The 18,988-nt window shown below is 47.0% G+C and overlaps 1 protein-coding gene across 2 annotated transcripts in view; it reads left to right on the top strand.

The window, feature by feature from the left end:
* Positions 1-575: 575 nt before the first annotated feature.
* Positions 576-18,988, top strand: part of GPD1L (glycerol-3-phosphate dehydrogenase 1 like) — a 109,636-nt gene continuing 91,223 nt past the window's right edge. For both annotated transcript variants that reach the window (XM_038570615.1, XM_038570614.1), the window contains exons 1-2: positions 576-795; positions 14,287-14,464. In XM_038570615.1, the coding sequence (XP_038426543.1) occupies positions 749-795; positions 14,287-14,464 (225 nt within the window). In that variant the 5' untranslated portion in view covers positions 576-748. The remainder of the gene's footprint in view (positions 796-14,286; positions 14,465-18,988) is intronic.

Below are 18,988 nucleotides of genomic sequence, written 5' to 3'. Positions count from 1 at the left end.
CGAGGTGGCACATCCTGCCAAGCAAATGGGGGGGGGGGGGGGGGGGGGGAGGTAGTGTGATGCCGCGGGAGCCCCGGCCTCTCTCTTAACTAACTGGAAAGTGTCCATCCTGAAGTCAGGTACTGTCCAGCTATGTCCAGAAGGCCTCAGGAAACACAAATTCACTAAGAAGTTCAAGGGCTGCCAGACTGTTTCCTGGCCCAAGCCAAGTGGACTCGAGTCAACCTGGGATCCTCTCTTGGCTCCAAAGTGCAGTGTGGCAGCTCCTCCCGCGTGGGGAGAAGGGCGCGAGCGGGGGTGGGCACCACGACGAGCCGGGGCAGGCCTGCTCTGCTGCGCCGCGGTGCAGGCCCGGGGGCCGCGAGGGAGCCGCAGAGCAAGCACCCAAGGTGCGCACGTGGCGCGGCGGCAGCAGCTGTCCAGGGGCGCGCGGCGGCGGCGGCGGCGGCGCGGGGCCGCGGACTACAAGTCCCGGCATGCCTCGGGCGGGGGCGGGCCGATGCCGGGGCCCCGCCCGGAGGCCCGCGGGGCTCGGGCGTGCGCAGTGGCTCTCGGGAGTGGCGGGGCGGGTCCTCCCAGGCTGTCAGCTGTGGCCCGGGGCGCCCGGGCGGCGGTGGTCGCGGCCATTGGCGGAGCGGCGGGAGGGGCGGGGCCTTCGCGAGCGGCTGCGGGCAAAGCGGTGCGCGCGGAGGCAGGCAGGCAGGCGGCGGCCGGCTGGGCGGCGGGGCTGCTGCGTTCCGTCCTGGCCATGGCAGCGGCGCCCCTGAAAGTGTGCATCGTGGGCTCGGGGAACTGGTGAGCGGCGGCGGGCGGGCGGCGAGGGCTCCACCCCCGGGAAGCCCCTCTGCCGGGCGGGCGAGGGCCGCGCGTCCCCGCCGCAGCGTGGGCACCGGGCACCGCGCGCGGGGAGGCGGGCGGGCGGGCGGGCGGGCGGCCTGGCGGCGGGGTGGGCACGGGGCCGCGGGGAGGCCGCGCCGAGGCACTGGCCCGCAGGCCCCGGGCCGGGTCCGCGGAGGGCGGCGGGCGGCGGGGTCCTGCGCGTCCGCGGGCACCTGTCTGCGCCCCGGTCGCCGCGCGGCGGGCGCACGGAGGCCACCTGCTCGCCACGCCCGAGGCTTCTGCGCACCATTCGGAGGGCGTTCTGCGGGCGCCTCGGCGGATCCGCGGGCCGGGGACTCGCTGCAGACTGGAGCGTTTTTACTGTGGTTTCGGTGTCGAGGCAGCCGAAGCAGAGACGGGCCGAAGGGCGCTCGGCCCCGGGTCGTGGACGGGACCCGCGCTGCCCCTCCGAGCGCGCGTCGCGCCACCGCTTCTGCCGCGTCCGGGACCTCAGTAGGCTTTGGAGATAAGAAGGAGACCCAAGTTCCAAGAGGCCGGGCTCCCGGGGGAGCCCAGAGGCGTTGGGGATGCTCTGCAGGGTTATTTGCGAAGCTTGCACCTCCGCTGGGCTTTATTTGACGTTTAGCATTTATCCAAGCACTTTGTGACAGGTGCTCTTCGAAGCGCTTTGTGAATGTCAGTTCGTTTCGTTCCCTTTATCAAACTTTGCTGCGCTGGTGTGTTGGGTGGATGCAGAGGAACGTGGGGCCAGGTGAATGGGACCAAGCAGAATTTAATATTGCTTCTGCTGTTTTTCAATTATTTTTCCATTGTTGTGCACTCCCCCCCCCCCCCCCATCCGAAGGATTGGTGGAGAATAGTTCAGAGCTGTGTCCTTTCAGTGCTTGTGTTTTTCTGTGGCCTGATGCTCATCACAGTTCAGACTTCTAGGAGAGCCGCAGCGCTAGGAGTGGTCCTGATGACTTGTCTTACTTGGTCTTACTCTTTGACTTGGCCCAGAAAGTTCTTGGAGGAAATCTTATCAGGTTTTCTGCTTTTCCATCCCATCAAGGCCTGTGGCCTCTCCCTGTGCCACACCCCTGCCTCCATCAGGCAAGGTAATGATTTATTTAATTATCTGTTTCCACTCCTCCCTTTCCAGCGCTTGAGAACCCCATCTACCTACCGAAGTGCCTGGTATTTGCTAAACGAAAATTAAATGAATGTTTGAAAACTAATTTTTTAAAATGTAAGTATATTTGATTAGATAATATAGTCCCATTCAAAACCCAGAAGGTGCCAAAAATCCCACAAAAAAACCTAATGAAATATCTTAGGCGCACACGGGTCCTCCAGGAGACATCAGTATCCTCAGTTTCTTCTGGCCTTTCTGAAGGAATTCCATCTGATGCAAGCAAATGCTTAAATATATTCCTTTCCCGCTCTGCCCTGCTAATACTAGGATCTTAGGCACTTTCCCGTAAACTTCTTCTTTGAACCAACAACAGAATGTTCTCCACAACATTTAGTGGAGTGGGTGCCTCTCTGCAGCAAAGCTTCATTTGGACTTCCAGGGTGCCTTTGCCAGTTGATCCCAAGGTCACTTGAGTGTGATTATAAGCGGCCCTGTTGGCCAGAGGACTGGAAAAGTACTTCTTTAGCACGTGTTCTTTTAACATTAGTTTCCTCTTCTGTAAGAGGACACAGACCACAGATGACAGAGCCTTTTCCTAATTTGCAAGGTACAGAAGTAGCACGGCTTTGCCATGCTGGATTTGAGCCTGGAGCAGGAGTAACAAAGTAAACCTCCTGCTCCCTCCCCTGGGATTTGGCTGCCTTCCCATGCCTTCACTCTGATGTACTTGACTGTTTTCTTGGCCCACTCCAGCCCAAGGAAATGGAGTAGAACTTGGCTAGTGACCTTAGAGCGTAGCAATTGAGAAATGTGCCATCCTGATGGGTTGGGCTGGCTGCCCAGCTCCATTAATTATGGGATCACACAGGAACATTGTTGCTCGCCTGCCACTGCCCTGGGTGCAAAGCCACTTGAGTCCTAGAGAGAGGATCACAACCTCCCCAGAGAGATTCAGAAATTGGGGAACTGAAATGACAACAGCATGGATAGTTTCCTGGGGCCCTGGGAGGGTGTTCAGCTCTGGTCAGCAGGCTTTGAGTGTTTGCCCCGTGTAGATACTGTGGCCTTTCCAGTGATACAGGCACAATGGTGCACAATCCCTGCCTATAAGGAATTTACCTTCTGGGCTGAGATACATGAGAAGATAAAATCAGCAGAAATGTAAAGTGGAATGTAATATTTGTCACAAGGTTAGTTAGATGTTATATTTTAAATAGTGTTTCTTACAGTGTAGTCCAAAGACCACCTGCATCAGAATGACCACCACCGAAGCTATACTTGCTGACTCATATTCCCTGAAGATGGGACAGATTTTTCCTTACAGGACTTTGGCCTTTTGCTATTTTTAAAATATTACCTAGAGATGGACCTGCCCTTCCAGATTTGGTTCTTGCTTCAAGAATGTGAAGTTGCTTAAGCCATATTTAAACATGGAACTCTGAAGTAGCTGAACATGCCTGTGTAAATAAGGTGCTGTCACATCTAAACCCATAGCTAAAAGGTGGCTGTCATGCTCACATTTGAATGTCTCCCCCATGTAAATGACCATTCATTGCAATACAGATTATGAATCTAGCTGACTTGGCTGGGAGCTTTAGCCAGGAATGACACGGGAGTAAAGTCAAGGGGTTGTATAACATGCCCTTGTCCTGTCCTTTGGCACCTCCTTTCCTACAGACAGGTCAGAGAGAGGAGGCCAGAGGGGGCCCTCGTGCATCCAGCTGAGCCCTGCAATGCTGCCCACTCCCTGGGATGCAGGAGGCACTTCCTGATTTGCATGGCTTTTCATGGCCCTTGTAACTCAAAACAACAACAACAAACCCATAAAGCTTCATAAGTTCCACCAAAGATGAAACAAAGTTATTTTACCAGAACTTTGGAAAATTACCCAGACACAGGGCAAGATCCAGTTCTAGCAATGAAACCTTCAGGGCTGTATTTACAGCCAAGCTTCTGTGGTAGAGAACGTATGTCCAAGCCCTAAAACTCCTTTGGAGGTAGAGTAATGCAGGAGGGGCTAGGAATTCCCACTCCTTGCGTTTCGATCCTGATTCCCTGTTTGGCAGCTGTAAGGCCTTGAGCAAACTGCTTCTTCAAGAATCATTTGGTTATGATATTGGTACCTGCTGTCTAGGATTTTGGTTAGGATTAAATGACATGAGCCGGGGAAAGTACAAAGTGACCAGTACTCAATAGACATCAGCTACTGTTATTGTGTTTATTTGATCAACCTTGACCAGCACCATCATTAAGTCACCAAATGGATCCAATTGGAGTCTGTCCAAGAAGCAGAGGCAGAGAGGGGAGAGAAGGTAAAAGACAAAGGGTGTAACTGATATGCGGAGTTGTTTGCCTTTTGCCCTAGTTTTCACCGTCACCCCACAGCTGGACTGAAGGGCAGGGAGAGCTTTGGCCTACTTTGCACTGATGACCAGAGCTGGATGTGGGTAACTATCTTTTTTTGATCTGGTGAAACCATCTAAATGCTGTGTTGTGGCCCTTAGCCCAGCTCTGTCACCCTTTTGTCTGTGCTCCTCAATTTCTGTGGTTGATTCTTGCTACATGCCCACATGGAACACTCAGAAGCTGTCTCAGAGGCTATAGATTAGCTCCTCTGAGGTCAGAAATAATCCCTTCCCTGTCCATAGGTGCCACTGACATACCTCTGCTTTAAGAGTCAGAAGGACAATCAGGGGATCCCTGGGTGGCTCAGCGGTTTAGTGTCTGCCTTTGGCCCAGGGTGTGATCCTGGGGACCCGGAATCGAGTCCCATGTTGGGCTCCCTGCATGGAGCTGGCTTCTCCCTCTGTCTGTGTCTCTGTCCCTTCCCCCCCCCCTTTGTGTGTCTCTCATGAATAAATAAATAAAATCTTTAAACAAAACAAAACAAAAAAACCCAGAAGGATAATTTAATGATAGGATGGGTGGGAGCTGAGCTGGGAAAATATCCAGAATTCCCTTGTGAACCAGAATGAGAAGTTTGTGCAACCAATAACCAGAAAAAGCCCTGATATTTAATCACCTATTTCTATCACCTCTGTCCCCTGTTCAGTACAAAAGGTCCCTAACTCATGATGGTTCAACTTACACTTTTTTGACATTATGATGGTGGAAAAGCGACAGGTGTTTAGTAGAAACCGTATTCTGAATTGTGCATCTGGATCTTCTCCTGGGCTGGCACCATGCAGTGGATCCTCCGTGGCGATGCCGAGTGGCAGCTGCAGCGCTGGGTCAGCCACCAATCACGAGGGTGAACTAGTGGGACAAGGACAGCCATTCTGTTTGTCACTTTCAGTGCAGCATTCAGTCAAGGACCTAAGCTAGTCAACACTTCATTGTGTAATAGGCTTTGTGTTCAATGGTTTTGCCCAACTGTAGGCTCATTTAAGTGTTCTGGGCATGTTGCAGGTCAGTGAGGCTAAGCCGTGGTGTTCAGGAGGTGAGGGAGACTAAATGAGTTTTAGGATATTTGAAGCTTACAGTGGGTCTATTGGGACAGAACCCCATTGGAAGCTGAGAAAGATCTGTATACAAATCATGGCTGCTTTTGTAGTGGTGGGTCAGGAGCTCGCAGTTCTCTTCCCTGAGCCTTTCATGTCTGTCATCTTCATTCTCTTCCCATTTCCTCTCTCCTGGGGTGGTCATTTTCTGCATATCAGGTTTGTGCATTACTTCATTTAAGCCTCCAAACAAGCCTATGCAGTTCTATTGTTCTCCCTATTCTAGATGACAAAGTAAAGATGGAGAGAAAACATTTCCAGATTAGAAGTTAATAAGGTGGAGTTGAAGCCCAGATCCTTCTACATCTAATGGCCATGTTTCTATAAATTCTTGTCATTTTCAGTGAGAAGCATACTTTTACCTGAGGACAAATATCATCATCAGAGAAATATTGAATATCTTAATATCTTACCCTCCCAACAAAAGCCTAGTATAATAATATTCCACTTAAGAAAAACTAAAATGAGGGGTGCCTGGCTGGCTCATTCGGTGGAGCATGTGACTCTTGATCTCGGGGTTGAGTTTGAGCCCCATGCTGGGTGTAGAGATTACTTAAAAATTAAGTAACAGATTTTTCACTCAAATATGCGGTTTTTCTAACAATTAATCTGCTAGATTGATTTTAGGAAGTGTTACCTGCATTTCCACCCCTTAATCTCTGAGCACTGCCTGGGTGAGCCCACTCTCTTCTAAGATATCCCATTGGATAGAGAAGTCTCCTGTCCTTTCAGTCTTTACAGCAAGCCAGATAGTGTCTCCAGGTCTCTCAGTGGTTGCTGGTGGTAAGTTGTTTTGGGGGTTCTCACCAGCCAGGTCTCCCTTCTCTCTCTTCTCTTCATCCCTCACCTCCATGCTTGGTGACCTTACAAATTGAGTTCAGCATGCCAGAAGTTATCTGGGTTCTCTTCAAGTTATACTAGTGGCACTTTGCTGTCATTCTCCTCTGGGGCTCAGTCCCTTCCACATTTGGGAGCTGGGAACTGAATCAGTTTTCTGTTGCTGCCTAACCATGTCCCCCGAAACTTAATGGCTTCAAACGGTAATCAGTGATTCTGTGGATCAGCAATCTGAACTAAGCTGGGAGGGTCTTCTGCTTCTCTGGCCTGGCCTCACTCAAAAGGCTGAGGTCCTGTGATGAGTTAGCTGGGACTCTTGGTCCTGGGTAACATTCTTTGTGAATCTGGCAGAGTGGGCAGGTTTTTGCCAGGCTGATAGTGACTGGACTACGTGTCTCTCATTTGTCAGCATGCTAGTTTGGACTTCTCCATTTGGTGGCTGGATTCCAACAGCAAGAGAGAATTACCTAGAATTAGGTTTCTTTTACCTTTTAGCTTTTGCAAATACAGTGGTTCTCCTTGCCCACTGGGAATATATTCCAAAACCCTCGGTAGATGCCTGGAATCGCATATAGTACAGAACCTTATAAAGACTGTGGGTTTTTAAAAATACATATGTACCTATGATAAAGTTTATTTATAACTTAAGCACAGTAAGAGATTAACAATAATAACTAATAATAAAATAGAACAGTTATAACAATATACTATATTTGAAGTTATGTGAATGTGGTTCATCACTCCCAAAATACCTAATTGTACTGTACTCCCCGTTCTTGTGATGATGTGAGATGGTCAGCTGGTGACATCATGGGCTGAAGTGAGGTGAATGGTGCAGGGATTGAGACCTGGCATTTGAGGGGTGTGGTAAGTGAAACCACGGAAGACAGAAATGACAGGTGAGGGGGACCTCTGTCATGCTGCTGTGACTATGGGTGTCCGAACATCTGAGTCCTGGCTTTCCATTCTGTTGGGTCCATACTCTGAAGTGGAATCGTCAGATCATACAGGTAATTCTATTTTCAGTTTTTTTGAGAAACCACTGTATAGCTTTCCATGACAGCTGCACCACTTTACATGCCTGCCGATAGTGCCCAAGGGTTCCAATTTCTGCACACCCTCACTAACACTGATCATTTTCCCCTTTCGTTTGTTTGGGTTTTTTTTTCCCCTGTAGTAACCATCCTAATGGGTGTGAGTTGGTATGTCTTTCGTTAATTGTTAATAGCATGTCATGTGGCATGAACAGTTTTGCATCTTATTTTTTTGTTCACTGTAACATTCTGTCATAAGCTTTGTCTTGTGCCCTTTGAATTTTGATCAGTAGAAAGGCCTTATTCATCTTCTACCCCTCCTTTTCTTTGTGAAGTTGGGCACATTGATCTTTTTTTCCCTCTGTGGTTTCTTCCTTTGATTTTAAGCTTAGAAAGCTTCCCGATCCGGAGATCAAATAAACATTCACCGAGTGGCATCTGTATTTAAAATACTGCATTTTTCACATTTGCATCTAATACTCTGGCATTTGATTGTACTTTAAAAGCCCTTTAATGCAAAGAATTACACAAAATGTTAACAGTGGTTCTCCCTGGGTGGTGAGATTATTCATAATTGCCTTTTCATTGTCCATGTGTTGCTTTTATGAGTAAAAAAAGTAGATGGTATTTAAAACAAAATTGACCACCCTCTTCCCTTGGCTCCACAGTTAGGATCAACTCTGGAAGAGACTGGGGCATGGAATGAGGAAAATCTGGCCAAACCCTTGCTAATTCCCCTCACTCAGTTTTCTCTGTAAACAGTAGGAGGTATTTATAGTGTCCTTTCTGTCCCAGAAAGATTCTGCAGTCTCTGGGGGAGCATGGGCCACCAGAATTCTGTCGGGATCACACCTGGCTTGGTAGGTGACCCTTCCTTGGCTGATGCAGCACATCCCCAGCCTGATGAAAATATCATACCCTTTTAGAGAGGAAGGGGCAAGAAGGCAGGAGGGTGAATGCCAAGGGGGAAGGGGTGGAGGTATGCCAGGCTGAAGGTTAGGACCCCCAGGAGGGTGTTGTCCATACAGCTGGGACCCAGGGAGGGACAGCAGAGTATTAAAGACATGGTGTGCAGTGTGACTCTCTGGTCCTCTGCTAACCACCTGTGTGGTCTCTGGGCTTCAGTTTCTTCATGTACAAAATGAGAATAAGAGAGGCACCGGGGGTGGCTCAGTCGATTGAATGTCTGAGTTGATTTCATCTCAGTTCTTGAGCTCAGGGAGATTGAGCCCCATGTCAGGCTCCATACTGGGCGTGGAACCTGCTGAAGATTCTCTCCCAGCTCCCTCTGCCCCTCCCACCCCCCCTTAAAAATGAGGATAATAGATGGATATTGTATATAATATATGTAAATGATGATGATGATGATGATGATGATAAAACCTGCCTCAAAGGATTGCTGAGGCATGAAACAGATAAAATGGATAAGATATTTAAAGGAGTGCTGTGGTGGTACTCATACTGCAGTATATAAATGTATCAAATCAACAAGTTGTACATCTTAAACTTACACAATGTTATATGTCTATGATATTTCAAGAAAAACAGCAACAAAAACCAGTGCCAGACACCTGGTAGGTCTACCCCTCTCAGGCCTGGACCCTGCCCCTGTCCTCTTCGCTTTCTCTCTTCCTCTGCAGTCCCATCCTCTCCCTCCTTCCCTCCCTCTCCTTCCCTTCACCTCACCCCTCCTCCCTCCCCTTTACCTTCTCCCTCCTCCTCCCTCCCCCTTGGCCTCCCCTCCCTAGAAGTGTTGGCTTCTGATAAAAGCAAATAATCTCCAGGCCCTACCTGTTCCTGCACCTTTGCTCCAGGGCTGGAAGGTACTCCACTCCCTCCCCCAGGTGACACCCTTTCAATCTTCAGAGTTCGGCCATAGTTGCACTTCCTCTGGGCTCTCCTGGACCTGACATGATTGAGTGTCACCATGTCCTCGGCTCATGGCACAGTTATAAGCTTGCTGGAGCAACCTCACTTTCCAGGCCCCACGAAGGTGTAGACTTGTGTACTTTGTTCCCTGTACCACCCAGTGCTCAGCAGTATCTATGTGTGATGGGTGTTCAGCATGCATTTTCCACAAATGATTCTACTCTGTGTGAGGGCAAACACAAAATTGCGGGAAGTGTGGGCTTTGGAAACAGATCTGGGTCAGAACTGCTGGGTGCTAATGGGAGCATGACTTGGGTGACACTTGTGAGACTCAGCTTCTTCATCTGTGAAGTTAAAGGGGATAATGTGTACCTCTCTTGGGGCTGCAGTAAAGATGAAAGGAGATCTTAAATCAAGCCCCAGTATATAGCTGGCACTGGAACGTGACCTCTCCATGTCCCTTCTGAACTTCATTTGCATAGCATTATAGAAGTTGCAAATCAGTCTATATGATTTCATGGGAAATGTGATTTTATATATCTGTGTAAAGATTCAGGACTGGCCATGAGCAGACCCGAGTCCCTTGCGCAGTTCTGCTACTACCTGGTTGTGTGGCACAAGTTCAGAGTGACTCTGATCCTCGGTGTCTTAATCGACAAGGTCAAAAGTTTGGGCAGGATTAAACCTCCATCTTGTAGGCTCCGCCATGATGACTTTTGGCTCTGCTTCATATTTGGGTTATTATTTGCTTGTTAAACTTTGTTTAAAAGTTGACTTTATAAGAAAACTTTCTATCACTACCATAAACATCCTATGTTGGAGATAACAACCAGTAGGATGAAAACAAAACAGTGTTACAGAATTCTTGCCAAATACTGCTACCTGCCAAGGCTCAGTGTCTGAGGTACTTAGAGACTTCATGAAGAGGGGAAATGAGCACATGCTGGAAAGATGGTAACAACACAGTAGCACTCAAATGAGACATTCTGCACTCCCTCAGAAGGCCTTGGGAGTTGAAAGGGAATAAGGGAGTCAATGTCCTTTGGTGCCGTGTGTGTGGGTAGCACTCAGCCATTGGGGATATCCTTGGTACCCATTTCTCACTCTGGAATACACTGGACTCAATCATAGACCTGGAAAGGACCTTAAAGATCACTGTCCCATCTGTCATTTATTAGATAGATGAGCTGGGCCAAGCGTGGAAATGGCTGCTCATGCCCTTGATCCTGACAGTGAAAGGTCCATGCCTGACTCTGCTCGTGCAATGGTACAAGATCCCTGAGATGTGGAGAGCTCCACCAGTGTGTCTGGCAACCCAGCCCCAATCACAACCAAGCCACACAGAACTGCCTGCATGGACTGTAGCCAACACTTATTTTAATCTCAATTCTAATAGCTGTGAGTGTTTGGGGACTGGCTCTCTGCAGGCCAGTCACTTTTTTTTTTTTTTTTTTGAAACAGGGTATGCCACTTACAAGCCTCTAGTCCCTTCAAAACATTTAAGTTCTTCCAAAACACTTGGTTTGCTCTCTCTGATCCTGTTTCTTCACATTGGTCAGAAGTAGTAACACATGTAATGAGCACAAGTAGAGTGCTCATTTCAAAGCCACAAAGGAGTTTGGGGTGTGGATTATATACTTCTTTTAAAAAAAACCAAAACAGCTTTTCTCAAAGTATAATTGATATACAGAAACCACTGGACATATTCAATGTATACAGTTTGATGGGTTTGGAGATATGAATATACCCAGGAAAAAAACACCACAAATCAAAGTAATAAACATCTTTGATAAGAATTTAAAATTAAAAAGTTAATAATAAATAAAAATAACATTTAAATAAACATTTATTTCCTAAAATAAAAAGTTCCTGCCTGCTCCAGTCTCACATTCTTGGTGTTAAGAATACTCAGTGTCCTGTCAGCTGTGGGTTTCTCATATATGGCCTTTATTAATTGTTGAGGTTGATTACACTTTTAGAGGTTTAATAAACAACACAGAAAAAAGGTGGGCAGGAAAGAAAATGTTTGGTTCAACATGGAGATTGCACTAGGTTGTAAAAGAGATTAAAACAATAAAATACAGTGTTTTAAGTCCTGAGCCCAAAAAACTCAGAATTCCTATGTAAAGTTATTTATAAAGAACAAGACATATAAAAAAAAAAAAAAAAAGAAAAAGAACAAGACAAGGCCTTGTAGGCACTAGAATCTTTTTGTTCTTGTCCTTGCTAGATTTGTCCTTGAGTTAAATTCCATGCTTCTCGGGGTGCCTGGGCAGCTAGCTCAGTTGGTTATCATCTCAGCATTTGGCTCAGATCATGATCTCAGGGTCCTAGAATCAAGTGCCCTGTCTCTCAGGCTCCTGGCTCAGTGGAGGGTCTGCTTTCCCTCTCTGCCACCCCCCCCCCATGCTCTCTCTCTCTCTCTCTCAAGTAAATATATAAAATCTTAAAAAAAAGGGGATCCCTGGGTGGCTCCGTGGTTTGGCGCCTATCTTTGGCCCAGGGCACGATCCTGAGTCCTGGGATCGAGTCCCGCGTCGGGCTCCCGGCATGGAGCCTGCTTCTCCCTCCTCCTGTGTCTCTACCTCTCTCTTTCTCTCTCTGTGTCTATCATTAATAAATAAATAAATACATCTTTTTAAAAAGATCTTTATTTTTTTTTTTTAATTTTATTTATTTATGATAGGCACACAGTGAGAGAGAGAGAGGCAGAGACACAGGCAGAGGGAGAAACAGGCTCCATGCACCGGGAGCCCGACGTGGGATTCGATCCCGGGTCTCCAGGATCACGCCCTGGGACAAAGGCAGGCGCTAAACCGCTGCGCCACCCAGGGATCCCTAAAAAGATCTTTAAAAAAAAATTCCATCCTTCTTTCCTCAATCCTAATCCCTTTCCTGAGATAAATGGATAAACTAAGCTAGTGGTTCTCAACTTTGGCTGTAAATTAGATTACCTGGGAGCTTTAAAAATCCTGAGTCCCACGCCATACCACAGACCAATGAAATCTGTACCTCTAGAGTAGGATCGGGCATCTATAGTTTTCTAAAGCTCTGCAGGGACTAACGTGCAGCCAGTGTTGAGAACTGCTGTTCTGCTCCACGGTCCAGAACTTTGGTGGTATCCCACCTCACAAAAGAATAGCATAAGCTATTGTACTGTTGTATGTATCAAAGCTCTGTGGCTTTACCTGTGAAACTTTTATTCTATGCCAGCAGGACAGTTTGTTAGCTAAATACCTATTCATCCAGTTCTGTCACCTTGTAGAAGAGAGGCCAGGATAGGAGCCTGGGTGGCTCAGTGGGTTAAGAGTCTGCTAAGCGTCTGACTTCAGCTCAGGCTCAGGTCATGATCTCTGGGTCTTGGGATCAAGCCCCACATTGGGCTTCCTGGTCTGCAGGGAGTCTGCTTTTCCCTCTTCCTCTGCTCCTCCTCACCCACCACTGCTTGTGCCCTCTCTCTCTCTTAAATAAAATCTTAAAGGAAAAAAAAGAAGAAGAGAGCCAAGATTGTCCCCAGGATCACTATCCCCTTCATTCTAATCTGGGAGATAACTGCTCATGGACTCCCAGGGAGGTAACAGCCAAGGCTCCCTGTGCTCCTTGGCTTTGGGAGAAGTGAGCAAAATAAGGAGGGTGGGGCTTTTAGGCACTAGGAATTCAAATCCAGTAAAACAAGCAGGAAAATAAGCCAGAACCACCAGATCCCTTCCTGGGATCTTACCAGAACATATTTGCTTCTCCTTTTACAAACTCCTGTTGGGGAAGCCAAGCATCTGCAACCAAAGGCAAACCCATAGCATCTGCTGAAATGAATTAGTTCAGAAAATTCAAATGAATATTGAAACTGTTAAACATTAAGTCCATTAGGCCTTGCTGTGCATCCTTTGGGATTCATTGGTGCTGAAAATGACATGACAAAAATCAAGGGGGAAACTCCCGTTACATTACATGTGAGGTCATCAGGGACCTTGTCCTGCCTCCTCCTCGGTTTCACCAATAACTTTGTTCAATCACCCATTCATTCATTTATCTCAGTTATCAAATACTTACCAAGTGCCCACTGTGCCAGTGATCCAGTAGGGAAAAGACAATGTGTTGTTTGCTTTTAAAACCTTATCACCTACTCAGAGGTGAATAAGGTAAGAGGAATTCCTTCCCACACCAGGAAAGTTGTATAAGAAACAAAGTATTTCTCCATTCAGAGTCACCCGGGCCCAATCAGCAGCCCATGGCCCACTGTGCACTCAGCGCGCGTGAGATGGGCACAGGTGCCCGGGCTGTCCAGGAACACCTCTGCTGTGGAGGCCACCAGCCCCAGACCCACGGCCCTTGTCCAGAGGCCTGGCCTTAACTAGCTGGAGTGCCTTCTCTTCCCCTGTAGCAAAACCTATGGGATACTAATTAGTTACCAGAATGTGTTTGGTGACTAGAGATACAGAAGAAAAAGGGAGCTTGCTGGGGGGCTAGCAGCCTGCTGGGTGCATGTCTGCTGGGGGCACCTAATACCCAGGCAGCCGAGCCCTGTGCCCTCTCGCTCTGCTCCTTTTCTGGAATTCACTCAGGTTCTTGTCTTCCCATTATGACTGCAACTTGGGCCCCTTGCAGTTCACCTGAACACAGTTTACTCTGCGGTAGCTACATTTTAATCTCTGCGATGGATTTGAAATATAGCCTGGTTGCCTCAGAGGTTTAGAGTCCCTGCCAAGTGTTTTTATGTTTTATGTCATCTTTTTAGGTGGGTTTCTCTTCTGCCTGTGATGCTCTCTTCCAAGATTGGTTGATGTTTATTAGTTTCAAGGGGGTAGTGTTTTGTTTTTGACCTTGTACCAAATTCCGGGGCTTTCCTGGTCACAGGGCGGTGGGGTGGGGTTGGGGGTTGGGTCTTTCCAGGTACAAACAACTGAGCTTCAAGTGGCTTGTGGCTGATACGACATCCCATCTGAAGTTTTAAATCCAAAAAAAAAAAAAAAAAAAATCCCATTTCCTGAATCAGAATCAGAACGTGATTCTTCTGAACTACAATCGAATGGTTTTTTTCCCTTTTGCCCAAGTGAGTTTAATTTTTTTTTCTTCTCCACTGTTTCTTTCATAGGGGTTCAGCTGTTGCAAAAATAATTGGTAATAATGTCAAGAAACTTACGAAGTTTGCCTCCACAGTTAAGATGTGGGTCTTTGAAGAAACGGTTAATGGGAGAAAACTGACAGACATCATAAATAATGACCATGAAAATGTAAAGTATCTCCCTGGACACAAGCTGCCAGAAAATGTGGTAAGACTGTGGGACGGAAAGTACTTTTGGTTCATTCTGAAAGTTGGGCTTGGCTGAGTTAGCTCTTGGGCTTGGGGACATGGGAAAGCTACTTACCTCATCCTTCATCCCTTTCTACTACCAACTTCTTTGCTTAGTCAGCTTTGGTTTTCCTGACTCTGAGGATAGGGTTTGTATCAGTTTGCTAGGCTGGCGTAACAAAGTGCAATCGAACAGGTGGCTTAGACAACAGAGGTTTATTTTCTCCCAATTCCAGAGTCTTCCAGTCCAAGATGAGAGTGTTGGCAGGTTTGGTTTCTTCTGAGGCTCTCTCTCTGACTTGTAGACGGCCGTCTTCTTCCTGTTTGTCTGTGTCCTAATCTCTTCTCCTCCCCCCCCCTTTTTTTGTTAAAGGTTTTATTTATTCATTTGAGAGAGAGAGTGCACACAAGCTGGCGGGAACAGCAGAGGGAGAGGGAGAAGCAGGCTCTCCGCTAAACAGGGAGCCCAAGGCAGGGCTCAATCCCAGGACCCAGAGATCATGACCTGAGCTAACGGCAGATGTTTAACTGACTGAGCCACGCAGGTCCCCAGTCTCCTCTTCTTATATGGCCACAAGTCATGTTGAATTAGGGCCTACCCTAATGTCCTTACTTTAACGTAATTACCTCTGAAGATCCTGGCTCCAAATACAATCATATTCCAAGGTACTAGGGTTAGGACTTCAACATATGAATTAGGTGTGGGGTCGGTGTGAGGAGAGGCACACAGTTCAACCCATGACAGGCTACTTTCTTGGCGTTCAAAGTGCTGGTCCCGTCAAAGCTGGAACTAACAGCTTTGCCGTTGGCTGCTTGTTGGACTCCTAGTCTGATATTCCCTTTCTAAGTGCATGGACTTTGAACTCCACACAAGGACAGCTAATGCACTGGTCTGTAATTAAAATCAGGGTCAAGGCCTGAATTACAGAAGGAGATTGGAGAAAATAGAAAATTGTAAGACTGACAGTTTAAAATGTAAGCTTATTAGGTCTGAGAGGGAAAAATACAGATAATTGCCTGGCCTCATTCCAGTGACTTGCAATAGATAGGGGGAGGAAGAAACAAGCCAGAGGAACCAAAGGAGTGTACCATGCTGTTTGTCTGAGTGGAATTTGGGAGCTTCTGCTGCCAGATTCACCCCTGGGTGGCTTTCTGTAAGTCTGTTTGAAGACCAGACCATTATGACTGCCTAATTCCCTGGTTAACTGGCAGACTCATCTTCTTTGTTAATGAAAACACTCATCCCTGCATATATTCACTTATCAACCTTTATGAGTGTGTACAGTGCATGCAAAGCACAGTGTTGGTTGCCAGAGACAGGAAGAGGAATAAGATGATGTTGCTTCCCTCAAGGAGTCCAGCAAGGAAGACAGATTCGTAAACTGATAAATGCCAGGAAGTCTGGATTTGCAAAGACCTTGCTCACTGGAGATTGCTGTTTGGTTTTTGGTTACAGTATTCAATAGTGTCAAGCACTGTTCTAAGTAGTCCACATATTTTATCTCTTGTAATGTTCTCAAGAACCCTCTTAGGTTGATATTATTAGCTTTTCTATTATGACAATAGTTCTGATTTTATGAGAAACCAAGGCTCAGAGAAGTTAATGAACTTGCCCAGGGTCTCATAGCTAGGGGCTAGGGTTTGAACGTGATTCTTGGTGGGCTCTTCCCATTGAATCCATTGTCTTCTGGACATTGATCACTGGGTCACCGCACAGGGTCAGGCAGCATTTCTATGCAGCTATTCTTGGTGTTGTGGGTGGGGAGAGAAAGGCTCCCTACGGTTCTGAGCTTAGAAGTTACCTTGTCCAAATATCCGATGGGAGGAACAAAGGGAACAGCTACTTCCACTGCAATAGAAGGCTTCTAAGGTCATCTTTGACCCATGTTTGGAGTAGGAAATTCCCAGGTTTCACTTCTCATTCTTGTTGGAATCAATGGTTCCTTCCCTTCTGTAAATCACATACTTTGTTAATATGTTCCTTCCACTCTACTTTGTGCCAACCTGTTCACCCCCACCTGCCCCAAGTGTGTGAACCTGACTTTCTGGTTTTCTTTCTTCCATAGTTCCTGGTGCAGTGCTCAGGGGATTTGGGGGGAGGGGAACCTGTCAAGTGGTTCTGTAAAGCCAAAGCTTGTGCTGGAAGCAGGGGCCAAGAGGGAAGAAGGAAGGGAAAGAATTGACATAGAGAGAAGGACCCAGGGGTTCCTAGGTGGCTTAGTTGGTCAAGTGTCTGCCTTCACCTTGGGTCATGATCTCTGGGTCCTGGGATTAAGCCCTGGGGGAGGGGGGGCTCCCTGCTTAACAGGGAGTCTCTTTCTCCCTCTCCTTCTCCTTCTGCTTCTGCTTATGCTCTCTCTCTCTCAAATAAATAATCTTCAAACAAAGAAACAAACCAGAATTGACATGGAAGAGTCAAAAGCCATTGCCACTCAGAGCCCAGTCCCCACACTGACTGATCCCATCACCTGCCCACAGAGTGAGGAGAGAAAGGAGGAACCATCCACTCCCAGGACTCTGTTGATGTCTGAAGCCTCGTAGGTGCATGGAAGTGAATGTGTCCATTCTCTGGGAGGGACATTTGCACGGTTTCCAGGTGTTGTAGGGGTGGAATCACAGGGTCACCGAGAACTCACAGCTGTAATGTCACTACACCACATCACTGGTTCCCAAAGCGGTTATACAGTCTATGCTCTGCCCGCGTGTCTGAGGGTTCATGTTGTCCCACATCCTTGCCAGTGCTTGGCAGAAGATACCTAGGAGTCGGAAAGGTTTATTTCTTAAGCTGGTGGAAGGTACACAGGTGTTTTTTCCCTCTCTACTCTTTATAGTTTTGAACTGTTTGTAGAAAATATTGCACAATAAAGTCGAGCGATGGTGAAGTGTGGTGGTGGAGGACTCGCCTGGGTGTCAGGGCCTGGGCTTGCATGCTTGCTGAGTGAGCTTGTGTTCAGTGCCTTATTATGCTTAGGGACTTTGCAAAGAGTAAATGAGGTGGTCCATATATATTTAGCTTTCTATTAAGCATTTTGTTTTAAAAGCTGGGGCTTTGTTTTGGTTTTATTTTCTTTTAGTTTGATGTTTATTTCAGAGTTTTCCAGCTATCTCATTTGATCATTTAAGAAGTCAATTAGTGTTAGATAAGACCCTTATAGTTATGAGGCAGATGCTGCATTTCCGTCAACATAGGGTTGTTAACTTGTGACACGTGTCGGTTGGTGGGCTGACTTGAGACTGTGAGTCTTTCTTCCTTGAGGCCCCTACACTGTTTCCCACCGACTTTCTTGCCCATCCTTATGACGTGACTTCCCACCGCCACCCCCACCCCAACCTCTTGTAATTATGATGTCACCGTGTCATCACCTGTTGGCTAAAAGCTGGGGCAGTCTGGGTTTGCAGTTTTCTCTGAAACCTGGGTGGAAAGAATACTTCCCATTTCCTGCCATTATAGGATAAAAATTGTTGATCCTGCTTTATAGCTGTCTATTCGGGGCCTCCTCCAGATAGAGAGCTTCTCTGCCTGCTTGCTGCAGGTTTAACCAGCCTCAGCGTAGCACTAGGATTTACGATCACAGCATCTTCTGTGAAATACTGTTGTCATTGTTTCTCATCTTGCCTTCTGAGCCTTACCAACTCCTTTTTAAAACAACTTTACTGGGCAGCCTGGGTGGCTCAGCGGTTTAGCACTGCCTTCAGCCCAGAGCATGATCCTGGAGTCACAGAATCGAGTCCCACATCGGGCTCCCTGCATGGAGCCTGCTTCTCCCTCTTCCTGTGTCTCTGCCTCTCTCTCTCTTCTCTCTCTCTGTATCTCATAAATAAATAAAATCTTTTTTAAAAATTTAAAAAAATAAAACTTTACTGAGGTATGATTCATAGATCATGTAATTCACCCATTCAAGTGTATAGTTCAGTGGTTTTCAGTATATTCAGAGTTGTGCACTATCACCACAATCAATTTTAGAATATTTTCATGACCCTAAAAAGAAACCCCACACCATGTAGGAGTTACTTCGTATATCCTTCTATCCCCTGCCCAGCCCTAAGCAACTGCTAATCTTTCTATTGTCCACCTATTCTGGACATTTCATATAAATGGCATCATACAATATATGATCTTCTTTGTCTGACTGCTTTGATTTAGCATCGTGCTTTCAAGGTTCCTGCATGTTGTAGCATGTGTCAGCACTTTTTATGGCTGAATAAGATTTTATTTTATGGATGTATCATATTGTATTTATCCATTTGTCAGTTGATGGACATTTGGGTTGCTTGTACTTTTTGGCTATTGTGAATAATACAGCTGTGAACACTAGTATGCGGTGTTTTGTGTGAACACGTTTTCAGTTCTTTTGAGTGGGTAACTAGGAGTGCAATTGCTGGATCATATGGTAACTAACTCTTTGAGGAACTGCCAGGCTGTTTTCCAAATGATCGATCACACCATTGTACATTCCCACCAGCAGTGTATGGGGGTTCCACTTTCTCCACATTCTTACTGGTG

This window comes from Canis lupus, chromosome 23, assembly GCF_011100685.1.
Source record: "Canis lupus familiaris isolate Mischka breed German Shepherd chromosome 23, alternate assembly UU_Cfam_GSD_1.0, whole genome shotgun sequence".
Lineage (NCBI taxonomy): Eukaryota > Metazoa > Chordata > Mammalia > Carnivora > Canidae > Canis > Canis lupus.
This window is presented reverse-complemented; position numbering and strand designations above follow the sequence as displayed.